This window comes from Pipistrellus hanaki (genome assembly GCF_964339955.1).
Source record: "Pipistrellus hanaki genome assembly, chromosome: 15".
NCBI lineage: Eukaryota > Metazoa > Chordata > Mammalia > Chiroptera > Vespertilionidae > Pipistrellus > Pipistrellus hanaki.
Window position 1 is genome coordinate 50738844 of NC_140517.1, and position 22440 is coordinate 50761283.

General features: G+C 49.9%; 1 protein-coding gene across 1 annotated transcript; it reads right to left on the reverse strand.

The window, feature by feature from the left end:
• Positions 1-1806: 1806 nt before the first annotated feature.
• On the reverse strand, positions 1807-11678 carry LOC311610298 (sulfotransferase 2A1-like; the record flags this gene model as incomplete). Its single annotated transcript, XM_084861358.1, has 6 exons — positions 1807-1919; positions 2704-2884; positions 3969-4063; positions 6087-6213; positions 6788-6996; positions 11513-11678. The coding sequence occupies 6 exons, from the start codon at positions 11676-11678 to the stop codon at positions 1807-1809; spliced, it is 891 nt and encodes a 296-aa protein (XP_084717484.1).
• Between the last annotated feature and the right edge of the window lie 10762 nt (positions 11679-22440).

Consider the following 22440-nt stretch of genomic DNA (forward strand, 5'->3'; position numbering starts at 1 on the left):
GTTTCTAGCTCTCTATCCCTCTCTCCTCCTCTCTGTGAAAAATCAATAAAATATATATATTTTTAAAAATGTATTTTTATTGATCTAATAGAGGAAGGGAGAGGGAGAGGGACATCAATGATGAGAGAGAACCACGGATCGGCTGCCTCCCCCACGCCCCACACTGGGGATGGAGCCCACACCCCGGGCCTGAGCCCTGAAGGAGAATGGAGCCGTGACCTCCTGGTTCACAGGTCGACGCTCGGCCCCTGAGCCCTCCAGCTGAGCTGGCTTGTAATTTTGATGTGGCCCTTGGAGGAGGCAAGCACAGCGTTCACCGACGCTGCCTTCTAGGACGAGACTCTCTGCGGCTCTCCATCAGCTGTGGTTTGACAGACCCTCAGACCCTTCTCAACGGATTCCCTTTGTTAACGGGGAAAAATCATTGAAACCTGTAAAGAATTTTTGTGAGTTTATTGGAGCCAAACTGTGGACATATGCCGGGAAGCAGAACCTCCACGGATTGAGATGATGCTCCAGAGAATGGCAGGTTACATTTCTATATTTATACATTGCAATCAAAGGAAAGGGACGTAGGTGGGTTACATGAAATTCCCGGGCGATGGATTAGGGAGGTGGGACAGAGCGAAGCGGGAAACCTCTGGGATAGGGTGAAAGGTGAAATGATGGACATGAGCTTCTTTCACGGAGATGGATACAGGATACTCTAACGCAATTAGCAGCTGACAATGAACTTGATAACAATAACAATGAGGGAATGTCTCAGGGCCATTTGTTGTGCCCTGAGGGGTCCGGGGTACAAAGAAAGTTACAAGTTATCCAGACATCTCACAGATATGTTATCTCAGATGCCGGAAGGCAGAGGGGCTCAGTAAAGGAGATCTAAGTTGATCTTTGTCAGGTGAAATATCGGTCTAGGCCTTGACTACCCACTATAACCTGTTTGTCGTTAGATACTTAATTTTCAAACCATCTTTTTTGTGTGGTCATTTTAGGTCTCTGAGTTTGCAAGACTGTTGCATAGGCCTCCCTGAGCTTGTCAGGTCAGCATGTGGATCCTTTCTTTCACATCTTCGTTGCTTAGCTTCCAAGCTTCCAAGATCTTGGTGGCTGGGCAGTGAAGGGCACTGAAGGGGGGCGGAGTGTGGGCAGGGCCGGAGCAGTGCCTGGGCATTTGATTACGGGAGGAGGGTGTGCTTTACATTTTATTATTATTATTATTATTATTATTATTATTATTATTTTAAATATATTTTTATTGATTTTGTACAGAGAGGAAGGGAGAAAGATAGCGAGCTAGAAACATCGATGAGAGAGAGTCTTCGATCAGCTGCCTCCTGCACACCCCCCACTGGGGATGTGCCCGCAACCAAGGTACATGCCCTTGACCGGAATCGAACCTGGGACCTTTCAGTCCCCAAGCCTATCCATTGAGCCAAACTGGTTTCGGCATATTTTATTATTTTTTTTTTTAACGTGGATAGAATTGCCATTTGTTTTTAAAAATACGGTTTGTTTATTCTCCTGAAATACGACAGCACTTTTGGAAGCTGGCTGGGCTTCAGAAAAGGAGCTTGGTTTGTGTCCGTTCCACGTGGAGTGGATTGCAGGCCCGGCTGGGTTAAGGGAAGGGGGTGAGCACCTGCCGACCATGGGGTTCTGGAAATCACATGTCTTGGGGTTCTATCTGGACCCACCTATGTCCCAGGTACCGCTCATCATCTGAGTCTGCTTTGTTGGGTTCCCAGGATCCTCAGGAAACTCAGGGAGGTTCACCCTCGGCCCCGGAGTCGGGCGCGGGGGCCGCTAATCCCACGGGAAGAGGCCCGAGGGCAGCCCCGCCATCTTCTCTCGGTAAACCCGGTCGAAGGCTTCCGTCTGCGCCACCGTGAAGTGGTTCTTCCAGTCCCCGGTGATGCCTGTCAGACACAAAGCACAGGAGTGAGGCCCCCCCAGGTCCCTGCCGTCCACACCCCCTTCCTCCTGTCTCATTCATCAGCAACTCTGCTTTCTGAGATTTCTTTCCAACCTTAGAATACACTCCAAATCAGCTGAAGCCGGTTTGGCTCAGTGGTAGAGCGTCGGTCTGCAGACTGAAGGGTCCCAGGTTCGATTCTGGTCAAGGGCATGGACCTTGGTTTCAGGCACATCCCAGGTAGGGGGTGTGCAAGAGGCAGCTGGTCGATGTTACTCTCTCATCGACGTTTCTAGCTCTCTATCTCTCTCCCTTCCTCTCTGTAAACAATCAATTAAATATATTAAAAAAAAAAAAAAAGAAGAAGAAGAAGAACATACTCCAAATCATTCCTTAAACTCTCAGAGTCAGGCACCACTTAGGTGATTTCCATCGACTCAGAGAGTTCCACCATCCCGGGTCTTAGGGCATCCACAAACGCTGGGGAGGTCCCTGTCCATCACACCCACGTGGTAAAGATTGGAGGCTCTTGCTTGCCCTAACTGGTGTAGCTCAGCGGATAGAGCTTTGGCCTGCGGACTGAAGGGTCCCAGGTTCGATTCCTGTCAGGGGCATGGACCTTGGTTGTGGGCACATCCCCAGTGGGGGGTGTGCAGGAGGCAGCTGGTCGATGTTTCCCTCTCATTGGTGTTTCTAGCTCTCTCTCCCTCTCCCTTCCTCTCAGTAAAAAAATAAATAAAAAATATTAAAAAAAAAAAAAAAAAAAAGATTAGAGACTCTCCCCTCACCTTTTCTCATCAGACACCCTTTGCTGTGGTCCATGAGGAAGTCGGGGAGCAGAGAGAAGTTGCTCATCTTATTGTCCTTCATGGCCTGGAAGGTCACGTGCTGGAGGACGGAGTCCAGCTCCTCTGGGCTCAGCTCGGTGCCCAGGAACCGGCTGATCTTCTCCACGCCGGCTCTGGTGTCCTGGAGCGAGAGCCAGGACGGAGAGGACGTGAGACGACGGAGGCACAGCGGGGAGGAAGGAGGCAGGGAGGGAGGGTCGGGAGGGAGTGGAAGGTGAGAGAGAACGAGGAGAGTCAGGAAGAGCGTGCGCCGGTCACGTTCGGGTAGGAAACGTGCGGCCTGAGGGGTTGCGTGAGCGGGCTGCTCAGCACACGAGGCCCGATGCGCAGAGATTCCGGCCAGAATGGCCTGCCTTCCCCTGGCTGCCAGCACCCCCCTGGCTCCGGCCAGAGCCGCCTTCCCACCTTCCCAGGCTGCCCAGAGGCCCGGAGCGGCCTGGGGCCGTGTGGAGCGGTCGCGTGCTAGCCATGGCAATGACCCAAGCGTCTCGCCCCGCCCCCAGCCGCTCGGCACCCAAGTATGCAAATTAACCCGCCATCTTTATTGGGTCCACTTGCATACCCGCTCCTGATTGGCTGGTGGGCGTCGCAAAGGTACGGTCCATTAGCATGTTACTCTTTTATTAAGTCGATGCTCGTTAGAGACAATTGACTGTGAGATTCATGGAAGCAACTTTTAAAAAAATATATATTTTATTAATTTTGTACAGAGAGAAAGGGAGAGGGATAGAGAGTTAGAAACATCAATGAGAGAGAATCATCGATCAGTTGCCTCCTGCACACCTCCCACTGGGGATGTGCCCGCAACCAAGGCACATGCCCTTGACGGGAATCGAACCTGGGCCCCTTCAGTCCGCAGGCCGACGCTCTATCCACTGAGCCAAACCGGTTTTGGCATCATTGATGTTTCTATCTGTCTCTTTCCCTTCCTCTCTGAAATCAATTATATATATATATATATATATATATATATATATATATATATATATATATTTTAAAGAATGAACTGATTGCTGGGTCATATGGTAACTCTATTCTTAATCATAGCAATGCACATTTGAAACCTATGTGATCTTATTAAAGAATATCACCCCCCCCCCCAATACATTTAATTTTAAAAAGAAACACGTAGAGTTAAAGTACGGAGGGAAGGCAGACAGCGGTGAGCGGAGTTGGGGAGAGTGACATTTTGGGGACAGAGTTACCTGGTGCAGCTCCTCGTAGGATATAAACAGGAAGTTCTCTTTCCCCCTCATCCGCAGCCAGCCGCCCACGTGGTCGAACCAGGAGCCGAAGGGCACTGCCAGGGAAGCATCGAGGAGGGAGGGTGACTCCCTGATGATTCTGAGCTCCGTTGCTGGGGCCACTCGGCTCCCGCTGGCCACGCCCTCGGGAGTGGCTGAGCCAGTCGGTAACTGCATTTTTTCCCCCCCGCGGCCATAGCTATTTGGTGAGCAAGTGGCTCGAGGGCGGCAGATGCTTTTTCTCTCGTTTGCAGGAGAAATAGAAGTCTGCACCCATTGCCTCGCTGGGCAGCCAGCTGGGTGCTCCGAGGGAAACCCTCTTCAAGCTGAGCTCCAGCCGAAACCGGTGCGGCTCAGTGGGTAGAGCGCCTCTCTCATCGGCGTTTCTGGCTCTCTGTCCCTCCCCCTTCCTCTCCGTGGAAAATCAATAAAATATATATATTTTTAAAAAAGGATGAGCTCCAGCTCTCCCTGTGAGAAAGAGAGATTTTGAATGTCACAGAGAATTTAGCTGGGAAACGAAAGAGCTGAACTGGAATTCCACCTAGTTTGGAGTCAGTGTCTTTGGTGTTTTGTGGTGTGTGTGTGTGTGTGTGTGTGTGAGAGTGTGTGAGTGAGTGTGTGTGAGTGTGTGAGTGTGTGTGTGTGTGTGGTGGGTGGTGTGTGTGGTGGGTGGTGTGTGTGGTGTGTGTGGTGTGTGAGTGTGTTTGTGAGTGTGTGTGTGAGTGTGTGAGTGTGTGTGAGTGTGTGTGTGTGGTGGGTGGTGTGTATGGTGTGTGTGGTGGGTGGTGTGTGTGGTGGGTGGTGTGTGTGGTGTGTGTGGTGTGTGTGTGAGTGTGTGAGTGTGTGTGTGAGTGTGTGTGAGTGTGTGTGTGTGAGTGAGTGTGTGAGTGTGTGTGTGAGTGTGTGTGAGTGTGTGTGTGAGTGTGTGTGTGTGAGTGTGTGTGTGTGTGTGAGTGTGTGAGTGTGTGTGTGTGTGAGTGTGTGAGTGTGTGTGTGTGTGTGTGTGTGGTGGGTGGTGTGTGTGGTGTGTGTGGTGTGTGGTGTGTGTGGTGTGTGTGTGTGTGAGTGTGAGTGTGTGTGGTATGTGAGTGTGTGTGTGAGAGTGTGTGTGGGTGTCCTGCTGTGAGTAAAACGATGTCATCACGTGTAGACAGCACATGTTTCTGCCTCTGCTTCGCCGCCCCACGCCTTAAAGAGGGTTATCTTACAGGAACCCTGTCTCTGCCGCACCTTCTCTCTTCAGATGGATGCGCCTGTCACTCCGATATGGTTGATTTGTTCCATTTAAGCGAGGTGACCAATAAGGACCATTTCAATAGTTTTATATGCTTCTATTCCCCCCTTGCTCACTCTTCTTGGATAGTCCAGACAATGGGTAGTTTCCAGCAACTCCCCAGGGAATGATATCTCAGTAGAGTTTATTTATTTACTTATTTTTAATATGTTTTATTGATTTCTTACAGAGAGGAAGGGAGAGGGACAGAGAGTTAGAAACATCGATGAGAGAGGCACATCGGTCAGCCGCCTCCTGCACTCCCCCTACTGAGGATGTGCCTGCAACCAAGGGACATGCCCTTGACCGGGATCGAACCTGGGACCCTTCAGTCTGCAGGCCGACCCTCTATCCACTGAGCCACACCGGTTTCGGCTAGATGGGCTTTTATATATATATAGATACTACTTTTTAAAAATGTGCTGAGGTGCTGGAACCGGTTTGGCTCAGTGGATAGAGCCTCGGCCTGCGGACTGAAGGGTCCCAGGTTCCATCCCGGTCAAGGGCATGTACCTTGGTTACGGGCACATCCTCAGTAGGGGGCGTGCAGGAGGTGGCTGACCCGATGTGCCTCTCTCATCGATGTTTTTAACTCTCTGTCCCTCTCCCTTCCTCTCCGTAAAAAAAAAAATCGATAAAATATATATTTTTTAAAACTGTTGTGGAAACGGACTTACTCAGATCCCAGGCCATCGAGGCTGGATTGCAGCGTCATCATGTAAACCGTGAGAAACTGAGACCCGGAGGTGAGGGTCAGGATCCCTGCCCTTCCAGCCGGAATCCTGACAGCGAGTCCCACTCACCTTCTCCTTGAAGGAACTTCTCAAAATATTCTTCAAAGGACTCTGTGCTTTTGGCTATCTTTATCGTTTTCCAGAAATGGTAACCGGAAACCAGGATATCTCTGGGATTTCTCATGATGTAGATACACTCAAACGAAAAAAGAAGAAGAAGAAAGAGGAGATAAGAAAAAATAGGTACACTCATTCTCCCTGCCCCGAGATTTTTGCAAGTCAAAAAAAAAAAATTTTTTTTCAGAAAAAAAGCAACAAAGTTTATTGCTTGGTTTTTTTGTTTTGTTTTGTTTTGTTGTTGTTGTTGTTTTTTTAAGGGCTATGACAGCCACCTTTTTTTTTTTTAATATATTTTTATTGATTTTATACAGAGAGGAAGAGAGAGAGATAGAGAGTTAGAAACATCGATGAGAGAGAATCACCAATCAGCTGCCTCCTGCACACCCCGCACTGGGGATGTGCCCGCCACCAAGGTCCATGCCCTTGACCGGAATCGAACCTGGGACCTTTCAGTCCGCAGGCCGAGGCTCTATCCACTGAGCCACACCGGTTTCGGCAGAATTTTTTTTTTTTTTTTTTTAACTAAAGGCTGAGTGTCCTCTGGAGCAGACCCCGGGGCCCTGTGCCCTGGGACACGCCTGTCCGTCTTCCTCCCCCGAGCCCCGTGTTTCATGTCCGAGAACCCGGGCGCCGGCCCGCCGGGGGCTCACCTTGGCCTTGGCCGTGAAGAGCGACGGGGGGAAGAACTGCGCGGGGAGGTGGGAGGTGTAGAAGCGCGGGTCGCCCTGCCTCTCGATGTCCGCCACGCCCGTGGCCTTCTCCAGCCACAGCGAGCGCTCCCAGCTGGCGGCCGACCGCACCCAGCGCGGGTCGCCCCGCGTGCGCACCAGGCTGACGATCTCCAGGATCCAGGTGGAGCCTGCGGGGCCCAGAACACGGGTTTCCTACTCCAGTCCGACTTCTGACCACGTCACGACGTGCCATTTATTTTCAATACATTTTTCATTGATTTTTTAAAATATATTTTATTGATTTTGTACAGAGAGGAAGGGAGAGAGATAGAGAGTTAGAAACATTGATGAGAGAGAGTCATCGATCAGCTGCCTCTTGCACAACCCCCACAAGGGATGTGCCTGCAACCAAGGTACATGCCCTTGACCGGAATCAAACCCGGGACTCTTCAGTCCCCAAGCCGACGCTCTATCCGTTGAGCCAAACAGGTCTCGGCTATTGATTTTTTTAAATGATGCACTTTTTAAAATATATATGTTATTTATTTTTTTACAGACAGGAAGGGAGAGGGAGAGAGAGCTAGAAACATTGATGAGAGAGAAACATGGACCAGCTGCCTCCTGCACACCCCCTACTGGGGATGTGCCGGCAACCAAGGTACATGCCCTTGACCGGAATCGAACCTGGGACCTTTCAGTCCACAGACTGACGCTCTATCCACTGAGCCACACCGGTTTTGGCACCATCACTACATTTTATATATGTATGTGTGTGTATATGTGTGTGTATGTGTGTATGTGTGTATGTGTGTGTATCTATGTGTATGTGTGTCTATGTGTGTGTCTATGTGTGTCTGTGTGTCTATGTGTGTCTCTCTGTGTGTATGTGTGTATGTGTGTGCATATGTGTACATGTATCTATGTGTGTATGTGCATATGTGCATATGTGTATCTATGTGTGTGTGCGTGTGCGTATGTGTGTCTATGTGTGTGCATGTACGTGTGTCTATGTGTGTATGTGTGTGTCTCTCTGTGTGTCTATATGTGTGTGTGCGTGTGTGTGCATGTGCGTGTGTGCATGTGTGTGTGTGTGTGTGTGTGTGTGTGTGTTGAATATGCTCCTATCACTTTGCCATTCCAAAACCTTTCTTGGAATGACATTGTCTTTGGACAATTGCCTAATTGCTCACCGTGACGTCCAGATGCCTGGGTGCCAGCTGGCCTGGCTCGGTGGCTGACACAGATACATTGAAGAAAAGAAACCCACAGGAATAGCCAGCACAGGGGATAGAGTCCGTATATGGTAATCACTGTGGGTGGGGCCAGGTGGAGGCTGGGGATATGGGGGTGGGGGGTCACTTTGTAAGGTACATAAACATCCAATCACTGTGCTGTGCACCTGACACTAATATACGGCATGTCCACTGTCATCAAGAAATGAATTACTGCCCGATCCAGTGTGGCTCAGTGGATAGCGTCTTGGCCTGCGGACTGAAGGGTCCCAGGTTCGATTCCAGGCAAGGGCATGTACCTTGGTTGCGGGCACATCCCCGGTAGGGGGTGTGCAAGAGGCAACTGGTCGATGTTTCTCTCTCCTTGATGTTTCTAGCTCTCTATCTCTCTCCCTTTCTCTCTGTTAAAAATCAATAAAGTATATATATATATTTTAAATCAATGGGGGGAAAAAATGCCCTAACAGGTTTGACTCAGTGGGTAGAGCATTGGCCTGTGGACTGAAGGGTCCCGGGTTCAATTCTGGTCAAGGGCATGTACCTTGGTTGCAGGCACATCTCCGGTGGGGGGTGTGCAGGAGGCAGCTGATCGATTTTTCTCTCTCATCGACATTTCTAGCTCTCTGTCCCTCTCCCTTCCTCTCTGTAAAAAAATTAATAATAAAATATATATATATATATATATATATATATATATATATATATATATATTTTTTAAATCAATGGAAAAAATATTCTCCAGTGAGGATTAATAAAATAATCTACACTAGCCGAAACTGGTTTAGCTCAGTGGATAGAGCATCGGCCTGTGGACTAAAAGGTCCCGGGTTCGATTCTGGTCAAGGGCATGTACCTTGGTTGCAGGCCCATCCCCGATGGGGGTGTGTGCAAGAGGCAGCTGATTGATGATTATCTTTCATCAATGTTTCTAACTCTCTGTCCCTCTCTCTTTCTCTCTGTAAAAAAAAAAAAAAAGTCAATAAAATATATGTAAAAAATAAAAATAATAAAATAAAACAATCTACACTAATAAAAGGGCAACATGCTAATTGACCGAGGGAGTATGCAAATTAACCCAACAAAGATGGCGGGTTAATTTGCATATGCAGGTGCCAAGGGCCACAGCAAAGACTCAGGCCTTCCCCTCCTCTGGGCAGCGTGGGAAGGCGGAAAGAGGGCTCGGGGCCACGGCTCCCCGCCAGAGCCAAAGGGCGGCTCCCGGCCAGAGCGAAGGGGGAGCCAGCAGCCAGGGAAGGAAGGCCCATGCTGGCACAAATCTCCGTGCACCAGCCTCTAATAATAATAATAAGATTCCAGCCAGGACCGGTTTGGCTCAGTGGATAGAGCGTCGGCCTGCGGACTGAAAGGTCCCGGGTTCGATTCCGGACAAGGGCATGTACCTTGGTTGCGGGCACATCCCCGGTGGAGGGTGTGCAAGAGGCAGCTGGTCGACGATTCTCTCTCATCCATGTTTCTAACTCTCTATCTCTCTCCCTTCCTCTCTGTGAAAAATCAATTAAAAAAAAAAAAAAAGATTCCACATTGATTTTTCTCCTCCATTTAAACACATCCAGCCTCACCTCCTGATCCTGTGCTATTCCTATCCTCTGCCGGAAACCAACCAGTTTTCACTAGAAGAGAGATGTGGACAGGAAGCCAGGACGGCTGGCCCACAACCTTAGCTGCTCTAACCACTCACCCTTCAGTGGAGACACGGTTAGCTAAGGCAGCCTTCACCTTGTTTGTCGCATGTTTGTTATTTCCTGCCTAAGGGCTACATGTGAATTCCTGTGTCTCCTGCCTAAGATGTCCTCTCCAAAGCCTCACGAAAGGGGACGGCAGGGCCAGAGCAGGCAGTAGTTCTCCCACTAGAGTTGGGACTACCGCCTGGCCCCCCATATCGCCCAATTGAATTTCTTCAAGTCTCTCTTTCCCTGTGCGTGCGGCCCTTCTCCAGAACCCGAACCCTGAGTTGGAACCCTTTCCACACGGGACGCGAAAGAGACTCCTACAGTCCTGTTGTTTTCCTCGGGTTCCTGACCGTCCCTCCGTGTATTTCACGTCTAGACCAGTCCCCACGTCACCCGCCCTGCTCTGTCCCCGCTCCGACTCTGACAAAGGCCCCTCTCTTCGGCCGAACGCCAGCCGGACACCCGGGTCCTCTCCGCGACCAGATCTGGGCGGTCTGTGGGCGTGCTTGCCGAGCCGAGGTCAGCACGTCGGTCATGAGAACCCTCTCACCCAGGATCCCCACCCTGGATGTCCAGTGCCTTGGCTTGTTACAGCCTGGATCTTGTTTGGGCTGTTTGTTTGTTTGTTTGTTTGTTTGTTTGTTTTTGCAATAAACGTCTAAACCTTGATGTCTGACGAAATCCTTGTGGTGATTTTGCATCCACTGACCTCCTCACTCTGCTCATTACCTACCAATCCCTGGCCACCTGTTACTCTCAGAGTTGATTTTAGTCTCTCTCCTCCTCCTCCTCCTCCTCCTCCTCCTCCTCCTCCTCCTCCTCCTCCTCTTCCTCCTCCTCCACCTTCTCCTCCTCTTCCTCCTTCCTCTCTCTCTCTCTCTCTCTCTCTCTCTCTCTCTCTCTCTCTCTCTCTCTCCTCCTCCTTCTCCTTCCTCTCTCTCTCTCTCTCTCTCTCTCTCTCTCTCTCTCTCTCTCATCCTCCTCCTCCCCCTCCTTCTCCTCCTCCTCCACTTTCTTCCTCTCTCTCTCTCTCTCTCTCTCTCTCTCTCTCTCTCTCTTTCACTCACTCTCTCTCTCTCCCCACTAATCTGGAATATAGTCTCCCTGCCCATTTTATCCAGTGTCAGAATACATGGAATGTGCTCCTCACCATATCACATTTGCTGTGGACGTCTCAGGATAGATGGCTCCTTGTGTATCCTGTCTCCTATGTTTATTTATTTTTCTGTTTTGTGAATCGTCACCCAGACATAGTTCTCCACTGATTTTTAGAGAGAGTGGAAAGGGAGGGAGGGATGGAGAGAGAGAGACAGAGACAGAGACAGAGAGACAGAGACAGAGAGAGAGACAGAGAGAGACAGAGACAGAGACAGAGACAGAGAGAGACAGAGACAGAGAGAGACAGAGGTGAGAGAAACACAGACTGGTTACTTCACACACGCACCCTGACCCAGGCCAGGGACCACACGTGCAGCCCAAGTGCACGCCCTTGACCGGGAGTCAAACCCAAGACGCTTCCATGCTCGGACCCACGTCCTAACCACTCAGACCACTCCGGCCAGGGCGCCTGTCGCCGTCAAACGCCCAAGGCGATCCCCGGAGCCATCTGCCGTGGCCCAGCGCCCTGCTGGTCACACCCGTTAGGCCACCCTGCCTGCGTGAGCCCCTCTTCCCGGCGGGTAACCACTCGGTCACCACACCTCGCAGAGTCTGGGCCAGGCCCAGAGCAGGTGCCTGCAGGACCCCCCTCCCCAGCTCCCGCTGTCCCGCCCGCTCCTCACCTGACTTCGGGTACGACACGGTGACCAGGTCCCCATCCCTGACCACAAACCTGTCCCGCAGCGCTCCGAGGTCCTGCGTGGTGGTGGAGAGGAAAGGAACCCCTTCCACCCACGTGTAATCCCTGCTCAGGCCAGCCACCCAGGCCAGCCTCCCCGGCTCCGTCATGCTGTCCTGGCCTCGGCCGCGGAGGACAGGCTGCTCTGCTTCCTGGTTCCCGCTCAGATTTTATCTGTGCCGAGAGAAGGTGGATATGCTAATCAGAACGTCCTCTGGACAGAGCCACGGCGGCAGGGGTGGAGGCAGAGGCGGTGCTTAGGGCGAGATCAGGCTGGTAGGGAGGAGCAGTTAGGGGGCGATCAGGCTGGCAGGGGGGAGCAGTTAGGGGTGATCAGGCTGGCAGAAGAGGTGGTTAGGAGCGATCAGGCTGGCAAAGGGGAGCAATTAGGGGTGATCAGGCTGGCAGGGGAGGGCAGTTAGGGGGCGATCAGGCTGGTAGGGAGGAGCAGTTAGGGGGCGATCAGGCTGGTAGGGAGGAGCAGTTAGGGGGCGATCAGGCTGGTAGGGAGGAGCAGTTAGGGGGCGATCAGGCTGGTAGGGAGGAGCAGTTAAGGGGCGATCAGGCTGGCAGGGGAGGCAGTTAGGGGGCGATCAGGCTGGCAGGGGAGGGCAGTTAGGGGGCGATCAGGCTGGCAAAGGGGAGCAGTTGGGGGGGTGATCAGGCTGGTAGGGGAGGCAGTTAGGGGGTGATCAGGCTGGCAAAGGGGAGCAGTTGGGGGGGGGTGATCAGGCTGGCAGGGAGGAGCAGTTAGGGGGCGATCAGGCTGGTAGGGAGGAGCAGTTAGGGGGCGATCAGGCTGGTAGGGAGGAGCAGTTAGGGGAACTCAGGCCATCAGGCAGAGGGGGTTAGGGGCTGTCAGGTCCGAAGGTAGAGGTGGTTAGGGGCTATTGGAGAGGAAGGCAGGCAAGTGGTTAGGAGCCGGTGGTGTTGGATTGCTAGAGGGTGCAGGCAGGGCTGAGCCCCCCCCCCCCATGCACACATTTCTTGCACCCGCCTCTGTGTAATATGAAGGGCAGGCCATCCAGGGTTCCGATGACAACGGGGACACTGGGAGGGTCACCGTTCTCTGGAACAGCCATGAGCTAGCGAGCTCGGAGCACTGTGTTGAGGACTGTGAGTTCATCTCCTAAGAGGGGAGCCTGCAATGGCTAACAAGCAAACAGGAGATACAACACACAGGAGCCCTGGCCGGTGTGGCTCAGTGGATAGAGCATCGGCCTGCGAACTAGAGGGTCCTGGGTTCGATCCCGGTCAGGGGCACATGCCTGGATTGTGGGCTAATTCCCCCCAGTGGGGGGTGTGCAGGAGGCAGCCAATCCATATTCTCTCTCATCATTGATGTTTTTTTTTTGTGTGTGTTTTTTTTAAATATATATTTTATTGATTTTTTTACAGAGAGGAAAGGAAAGAGATAGAGAGTTAGAAACATCGATGAGAGAGAATCATCGATCAGCTGCCTCTTGCACACCCCCCATTGGGGATGTGCCCGCAACCAAGGTATATGCCCTTGACCGGAATCGAACCCGGGACCTTTCAGTCCGCAGGCCGACGCTCTATCCGCTGAACCACACCGGTTTCGGCAGCCCTGACCAACTTTAAAGTCTTTTTTTTTTTTTTTCCTTGAGAGTTTTCAGCTGAAAATATTCGAGAACACCCGAATTGCAAGGAACATACTCATTTTTACCACATTCACCGCACATTGATTTTTCTTCATCAAATTCAAACTATTGTGGCCGAAACCGGTGTGGCTCAGCGGATAGAGCGTCGGCCTGCGGACTGAAGGGTCCCGGGTTCGATTCCAGTCAAGGGCATGTACCTTGGTTGCGGGCACATCCCCAGTGAGAGGCAGCTGGTCGATGACTCTCTCTCACCGATGTTTCTAGCTCTCTATCCCTCTCCCTTCCTCTCTGTAAAAAATAAATAAATAAATAAATAAAATTTTTTTTAAAAAATATATATATATATAAATTCAAACGATCGGTGTGTGTGTGGATGGTTTGGACGGGAAGCAGTTAACTCTAACGCCACGATCACACTTGGTGGACGGTATCTCCCCATGTCCGAGCGCTGATGACGCTGGTAGGGTGTCTGATTTTGTATCATCCATCCTTCTACCGCGACGTGGGCCAACATTGACTTGGCGGTTCCGTCTGTGGTGGCGACAGTCGACGCTGAGAATCGGGTGGCTTGGCCAACACTCAGTGAGCCCCGGGGACTGCTGGATCAGGAGGACTTCAACGTTTGTTCACAGGCGGATAGACGTTTCCAGAAAACAAATCCCACGCCCTGTGTGTCATTTGTTTAAGAGTTAGAAGTGGGGATTCGCTTTCTCTCTGTGTAAATGTTGAACCTCAGAGTACACAGAGAGAAGACAGAAGAGAAACCCTTGCCTTTCTTTTTCGGTGTGTGTGTGTTTGGGGACGGTGGGTTATGCACACGGCATAGTGTGAAGTCAGAGAGTCTCTTATAGGCAGCATATAGGTGGGTGTTTTTTGTTTTGCTTTTTAAATCTCTGTCTTTTTTTTTTATTAAAATATGTTTTATTGAGTTTTTACAGAGAGGAAGGGAGAGGGATAGAGAGCTAGAAACATCGATGAGAGAGAAACATCAATCAGCTGCCTCCTGCACACTCCCTACTAGGGATGTGCCCGCAACCAAGGTACATGCCCTTGACCGGAATCGAACCCGGGACCCTTCAGTCCGCAGGCTGATGCTCTATCCACTGAGCCAAACCTGTTTCGGCTAATCTCTGTCTTTTAATTGGAGAATTTAGTCCTCTTACATTTAAAGTGACCATTGAGCCCTGACCGGTGTGGCTCAGTGGATAGAGCGTGGGGCTGCGGACTGAAGGGTCCCAGGTTTGATTCCGGTCAAGGGCATGTACCTTGGTTGCGGGCACATCCCCGGGGTGGGGGTGGGGGGTGCAGGAGACGGCTGATCGATGTTTCTCTCTCATTGATGTTTCTAACTCTCTGTAAAAAAAAAAAAAAAAAAAAATCAATAAAATATATTTTTTAAAAATAATAAAGTAACCATTGATAGGTCTGGACTTAGGGTTGCCATCCTTTATCTCATTTTCTGGCTGTTTTGTCATTTCTTTGTCTTTTTTCTCCTGTTCTCTTCCCTTTGGGTTTGTTCATTTGCTGACATGTTGTGCTTCGACTCCTCTCTCTCTGTCTCTTGTGTAGGCAGACTGTAGGTTTTGCTATACGTTAGCCAGGTGGTGCACCGGAAGCATCGTGTGTCTTAGTCATTTTGAATACCAAATACCCTTCCTCCTCTCCCCCTCATTCTATGCATTACGGGTACATTGTACACTCCTTTACCTCCTGCACCCATTCACTAATTGTTGTGGCTTTAATGCTTCATCGTTAAACCTTCGTACCAGGTTCATAAGGGATTTATCCACCACCCTGATCACGTGAGAGGATTCTGAATTTACCTTCAGATTTCTGAATCTATCTACCTATTGACCTGTGCCAGTGAGATTTATAACATCATGTTTTCTTGTTACTAATTACTGTTCTTTCATTTGAAGAAGTCCCTTTAACATTTCTTATAAGTCTGGTCTAATGGTGACAAACTCATTTAGCTTTCCTTATATGGAAAAAAATGATCTTTTTTTTTTTAAGATTCTGAATATAACGTGATTGGGCCAAAACCGGTTTGGCTCAATGGATAGAGCATCGGCTTGGGGACTGAAAGGTCCCAGGTTCGATTCCAGGCAAGGGCATGTACCTTGGTTGCGGGCATATCCCTGGTAGGGGGTGTGTAAGAGGCAGCTGATGGATGACTCTCTCTCATCAATGTTCCTAGCTCTCTATCCCTCTCTCTTCCTCTCTGTACAAAATCAATAAAATATATTTTTTAAAAATAACGTGATTGGGTAGAATACTATTTTTTAAATATATTTCATTGATGTTTTTTTTTACAGAGAGAAAGGGGGAGGGACAGTTAGAAACATCAATGGTGAGAGAGAATCATTGATCAGCTGCCTCTTACACACCTCACACTGAAAAATGGAGTCTGCAACCCAGGCATGTGCCCTTGACCAGAGTCAAACCTAAGATCCTTCAGACCACAGGTGGGTGCTCCATCCACTGAGCCACACCAGCTAGGGCAGGCAGTGTGGTTTTCATGGAATGAGTAAAAGAGCCACCGGGATTTTTATTTTTATTTTTTATTTTTTTTAGAAGGCATGGGGGACCAGGTGGGAAAACTTCCTTCCCTCTAATGGAGAAGCTCTCTGACTTTGATTCACTGGAATACACATTTTCCCAGTAGGAATGCATCCAGCTCTCACGGATGAGCCCAGGGGTTGTGGACAGAGCAAACGTAAAGCCTGGTAAACAGTAGAAGCCTGGTAAATCCCAGGCTGTGGGATTGCCCTGTTGTGCTGATTAACATGCAAGGACTGTTGGTCTTCGCCTCTGGGATCGCTCCCTTTTTGTTTTCTTAATAAATTCACAAAGGTGTATGCCACCTGCAGGGCTTGAGTCCTTTTTTTAAAATGTATTTTATTGATTTTTTTTTTTTTTTTGAGAGAGAGAGAGAAAGAGAGAGGAATAGAGAGTTAGAAACATCAATGAGAGAGACACATCGACCAGCTGCCTCCTGCACACCCCCTACTGGGGATGTGCCCGCAACCAAGGTCCACGCCCTTGACCGGAATCGAACCCGAGGCCCTTCAGTCCGCAGGCCGACGCTCTCTCTATCCACTGAGCCACACCAGTTTCGGCTGGGCTTGAATCCTTTTAAGACTATTTAAAAATTATATATTTTATTGATTTTTTTACAGAGAGGAAGGGAGAAAGATAGAGTATTAGAAACATCGATGAGAGAGAAACACTGACCAGCTGCCTCTTGCATAGGCACAAAGTTCCAATTACAGAAGATAGATAAATGCCCGATACCCGCTTCCAGCCGGCCCTGGTCCCCGAGCAAGGAGGCGCTGGAAGAAAAATAAAGGAGGGACTTGGTGATGCCTGAAGGATATGAAGGCTATTAGTTGGGAGGGGTAATAAAAAATGTCCCCTGCCGAAACCGGTGTGGCTCAGTGGTAGAGCGTCGGTCTGCGGACTGAAAGGTCCCAGGTTCGATTCCGGTCAGGGGCATGTACATTGGTTGCGGGCACATCCCCGGTAGGGGGTGGGCAAGAGGCAGCTGGTCGATGTTTCTTTCTCATCGACATTTCTAGCTCTCTATCTCTCTCCCTTCCTCTCTGTAAAAAATCAATAAAAAAATATTTTTAAAAAATGTCCCCAAACAAAAAAAAAAATAAATAAATAGATAAATAAGTAAATAAATAAATAATAAAGGAGGGGCTGGCCAGGCGCCCCAGCGGGAACCCCCCCACCCTGAAGGGGTGTGGCCAGGCTGACCACGGCCCTCAGCCCCTCCCCCAGGCTGGCCACCCTCCCCACGGAGTAAGAGTTCCCATCGGGGAGCTTGGCCAGGCTGACAGGGGCCCTCAGTCTGTCTGTCGGCCGTCTGTATGTCCTCTCTGGAGAAGTGGCTCTTCAGGCCCATTGCCCATTTTTTAATTGGATTTCTCCACTCCCTCTGGCTGAGCTGTATGAGCATTTGCGTGTTTTGTAAATTAAGCCCTTATCCGATCCAGCGTTGGCAAACACGCTCTCCCATCCAGTGGGTGAGCTTTCCTTGTGTCGATGGCATCCTTTGCTGTGGGAAAGAAAACAAACAGACAGCCGAAACCGGTGTGGCTCAGTGGTAGAGCGTCAGTCTGCGGACTGAAGGGTCCCGGGTTTCGATTCCGGTCAAGGGCAGGGACCTTGGTTGCGGGCACATCCCCAGTAGGGGGTGTGCAAGAGGCAGCTGGTCGATGTTTCTCTCTCATCGACGTGTCAGGAGGAAATATTGCTCCGAGAAACGTCGGGGATGTTGCCACTTAGGTTTTCCCTCTGGGAGTTTTTTCGTTTCTCGTCTCCGGTTTAAGGCCTTTTCATCCATGTTGAGTTGATTCTTGTGTGTGGTGCAAGAAGGTGGTCCGGTTTAATTTTTCTACACATTTCTTGTCTTTTTTTTTCTTAAATATATTTTATTGATTTTATACAGAGAGGAAGGGAGAAGGATAGAGAGCTAGAAACATCGATGAGAGAGAAACATCGATCAGCTGCCTCCTGCACACCCCCGACTGGGGATGTGCCCGCAACCAAGGTCCATGCCCCTGACAGGAATGGAACCCAGGGCCTTCCAGTCTGCAGGCCGACGCTCTATCCACTGAGCCACACCGGTTCTGGCAATTTTTCTGCATGTTCCTATCCAATTTTACCAACACCTTCTATTGAATAGACAGTCTTTACCCAATTGCATGTGCTTGCCTTCTTTGTCAGATTTTAAAAAATATATATTTTATTGATTTTTCACAGAGAGGAAGGGAGAGGGATAGAGAGCTAGAAACATCGATGACAGAAAAACATCGACCAGCTGCCTCCTGCACCTTCCCCACCCCCACCCCCCACTGGGGATGCGCCGGCAACCAAGATTGAACCTGGGACCTTTCAGTCCTCAGGCCGACGCTCTATCCACTGAGCCAAAGTGGTTTCGGCCTCTTTGCCAGATATTAATTGACCGTAGAGAGATGTGGGTTTATTTTGTAGGCTCTCAGTTCTGTTCCATGGACCTCTGTGTCTACTTTAAGGCTAGCTCCAGGTTGTTTTTGTTACCTTAAGCCTAGTTTGATGATATCAGTTGGTGTGATCCGTCCAACTTTAGTTCTTCTCCTAGGTTGCTGTTGCTGTTTGGGGCCTTTGGTGGTTCCGGATAAAATTCGGAGTATGTTTTTCCAGTTCTGTGACACACGCCCATGGCGCTGTGCTAGGAATTGTGTTGCATCTAGAGATTGCTCTGGCGGTCCGGACATTATTCATGGCCACGGTATAGGCTTTCATTTATTTGTTATCTTCTTCAGTTTGTTTTCTTCAGTATTTTATACATGGATGAGTGAAGGTCTTTTATTTGCTTGGTTAAATGTATTTCTAGTTATTTTTAAAAATATATTTTGTTGATTTTTTTTTTTTTTTCAGAGAGGAAAGGAGAGGGATAGAGAGTTAGAAACATCGATCAGCTGCCTCCTGCACACCCTTCACTGGGGATGTGCCCGCAACCACATGCCCTTGACCAGAATCGAACCTGGGACTCTTCAGTCCACAGGCTGATGCTCGAGTCTATCCACTGAGCCAAACCGGCTTGGGCAGATTCAGTAGTTTTCACGCGCTACACAGACCTCTACTGCCACCTAGTGTCCGCCGCTGGGAGCGCAACTCGACTGCCAATCCTAAGGCACAATTCAGAGGACCCGTGAGAGGACTGTGGGGCGCTCGGGTTTGTTTCCTGTGTGTGGTTGTCTGTGTTTGTTTTTTGTTTTTTTGTTTTTTTTTAATATATTTTATTGATTTTTTACAGAGAGGAGGAGAGAGGGATAGAGAGCTAGTAACGTCGATGAGAGAGAAACATCGACCAGCTGCCTCCTGCACACCCCCTGCTGGGGATGTGCCCACAACCAAGGTACATGCCCTTGACTGGAATCGAACCTGGGACCTTTCAGTCTGCACACCGATGCTCTACCACTGAGCCACACCGGCTTCGGCTGTTTTTTGTTTTTGTTTTTGTTTTTAAACAAAGCTCAGACGTGGGACTGAGCGGGTTAGTGACCTGAAGTGTCTACGGGTCACTGAGTCCACAGAAGCACGTCATCTGGGGCCGACCACCTGGGCCATTTGGAAGAATTCTGCCATCCAGATTCCGGGACCACTGAGTCAACCGAAACTCAGTTATCTGCAGCCACTGAGACAATTCAGGGTCACTGAGCTGTCCTGGGCACCAGAGAATGTGCTTCTGTGACCAGTGAGGTCACCATCCATGGGACATTCAGACCACCATCCATGGAGGGTTGGGATAGTTATTTAATTTTCAGAAAATCAAATAACTTTTAATTTAAAAATATATATTTTATTGATTTTTTTTTACAGAGAGGAAGAGAGAAGGATAGAGAATTAGAAACATCGATGAGAGAGAAACATCCATCCGCTGCCTCCTGTACACCCCCCTCCCCCCACTGGGGATGTGCCCGCAACCAAGGCACATGCCCTTGACCAGAATTGAACCCAGGACCTTTTAGTCTGCAGGCCGACGCTTTATCCACTGAGCCACATTGGTTAGGGCAGTTTGTTTTTTTAAATATATTTTATTGATGTTTCACAGAGAGGAAGAGAGCGGGATAGCGAGTTCGAAACATCGATGAGAGAGAAACATCCATCGGCTGCCTCCTGCACACACTCCCTGAAAGATGAGACGGCAGTCGAAAACCAGGCCTACAGGCTTTATTGGAGAAGGACCCTGCCCGGCTGTGTGTCTCTCCCCCCCCCCCCCCTCCCTGGGGAGTAGCAGCACCTCCAGAGGGGAACACGCCTTTGAGGGGAGGACCGGAAGGGACGGGGCTTAGGGCACTCGGCACACGCTGATTGGTGGTTTCACATAAGGCACATGATTAGGGACCTGGGAACTTAGGGATCGGGGGCTGAGGGTACTTGGCAGGTGCTGATGGTGGTTCAGTGTCCAGTCCATGTCAGGTGCCTGGTCAGGTGCTCAGGAATGTCCGGCTGCAGGGGGAGTTTATGCCATTCTTCCTCCATCCATTGGGGGAAGGGAGGATCTATCACTCTCCTCCCTTCCTCTCTGAAACCAATAAATATATATATTTTAAAAATTCTGTCCAACCGAAACCGATTTGGCTCAGTAGATAGAGCGTCGGCCTGCGGACTGAAAGGTCCCGGGTTCAATTCTGGTCAAGGGCATGGGCCTTGGTAGCGGGCACATCCCCAGTAGGGGGTGTGCAGGAGGCAGCTGGTCGATGTTTGTCTCTCATCGACGTTTCTAGCTCTCTATCCCTCTCCCTTCCTCTCTGTAAAAAATCAATAAAATATATTTTTTTTTAAAAAGTATGTCTTTATTGACTTTTAGAGAGAGCGGAAGAGGGACAGAGATAAGAGACATGGCTGAGAGAAGAACATCATCCATCGGCTGCCTCCTGCCCGCCTCCTACTGGGGATCAAGCCCGCAGGCCAGGGATACCGAATTTTTGGACTGGAACCCGAATTCTTTCTTCTTTTTAATTTTTTTTTAAATATTGATTTTTTTTTTTTTTACAGAGAGGAAGAGAGAGGGATAGAGAGCTAGAAACATCGATGAGAAAGAATCATTGATCAGCTACCTCCAGCACACCCCCCCACTGGGGATGTGCCCGCAATCAAGGTCCACGTCCTTGACCGAAATGGAACCCGGGACCTTTCAGTCTGCAGGCCAATGCTCTAGCCACTGAGCCAAACGGGTTTCGGCTCTTTCTTCTTTAGAATCGAAGAATGAGCCCACGGACAGAAAGTGTTCTAGCAAAGGTGGAGATTGAAGAAACCAGTTCAGCCTCCCACGTGGGGAGGGGAAAAGGGTCCCACCGAGTCCCTTTTCCCTGTGGCTTATGAAGGCTGCAGATCCTGGTGCCTTGATAGCCCCTCGGATTGGTCACTATTCCCCTCAGGTGTCGGCAACCTACGGCTCCAGAGCCGCACGCGGCTCTTTTGAAGCTTTACCGCGGCTCCGACAACTTGCAAGCCTGTGTGAAAATGAAGGTAACGTCTTACAGCCCTGATGTGCTGACACTGTGTACTGAGGTTCAGGAGCAAAAATCCCATTAACCAGGTAAATCAAATATTTTAATTAGCTATTAATTTGCAAAAATATATTTTACATTGTTAAGTGAAAAAGTCCTTTTTTTCTTCAGATTGACAGCTAACTGCACGATCCGGTATATAGCATTAAAGTAAGAAACAATATATGCAGTGTTATATTTGTTTTAAATGTTGCAATGGTTTTGCGGCTCCCAGGTTTTTTTTTTTCCTTTGGAAACGGGTCCAAGTGGCTCTTTATGTCTTAAAGCAGGGGTCTTCAAACTACGGCCCGCGGGCCACATGTGTCCCGCAGAGGAGTCTGATCCGGCCCGCCAGGTTTTTTGGGCAGTGAGTGGAGCCGAGGTGTTACAGTAGGAATTAGTAGTTCATATAGTCCGGCCCTCCAGCTGAGGGACCGTGATCTGGCCCCCACTTTAAAAAGTTTGAGGACCCCTGTCTTAAAGGTTGCAGACCCCAGCCCTAGATGGTTACTATAGTAACTCCTGGGTTCAAAGGTTGAACCTCAGGTGAGTCAGTGAGGTTCTCTCCCTCCCCTCCCCCCTTTTCTTATTGTTTTCCAATTCCCTCTGGGCTGCCCTCCCCTCCTTTTGCATGAAGGGCTTCCTTCTCTTTGTTTTGCAAATATAGACCTTTCTTAGCTATTTCCCTAAGTCTTATATAAATGCACCTGTTGCATCCTGGTCTTATGGAAATGTGACTGCACCTGGCTTCCTTGTGTTACGGAAATGTACCTCCTCCCTTTGTTTTTCCCATGGACCCCAATTCTAAAAAAAAACAAAGCCCTAAGCCTGCCCAGATCCCCCTAAAATTCCTGCTTCGCCAGGAATCGAACCAGTGACCTCCTGGCTCCTGGGCATCGCCGAGCGACAGCAACAGGATAAATACTTGAAAGATTCTCTGCAGCTTCCAGCGTTCTGGCCTCGGTGCAAAAGCGGCCAGTAGGCGACGCGTCGCCACGGCAACGGGCCGCAGGGCATCCTGGGAAACGGAGTTTTGGAGCCACGCCAAGGACTCTGGGCTCCGGGATCCATGAAGGCGGCAGTGCGATTCCACCGCGGACCCGAGGCCGTCCCTCCGCCCCTCTCCTGGCCCAGTGGGTCTCCGGGAAGAAGAGATCGCGGCCCGCGTAGCCCGGCTCTCCCCACCTCCCGCCGGGGCGGGGCCG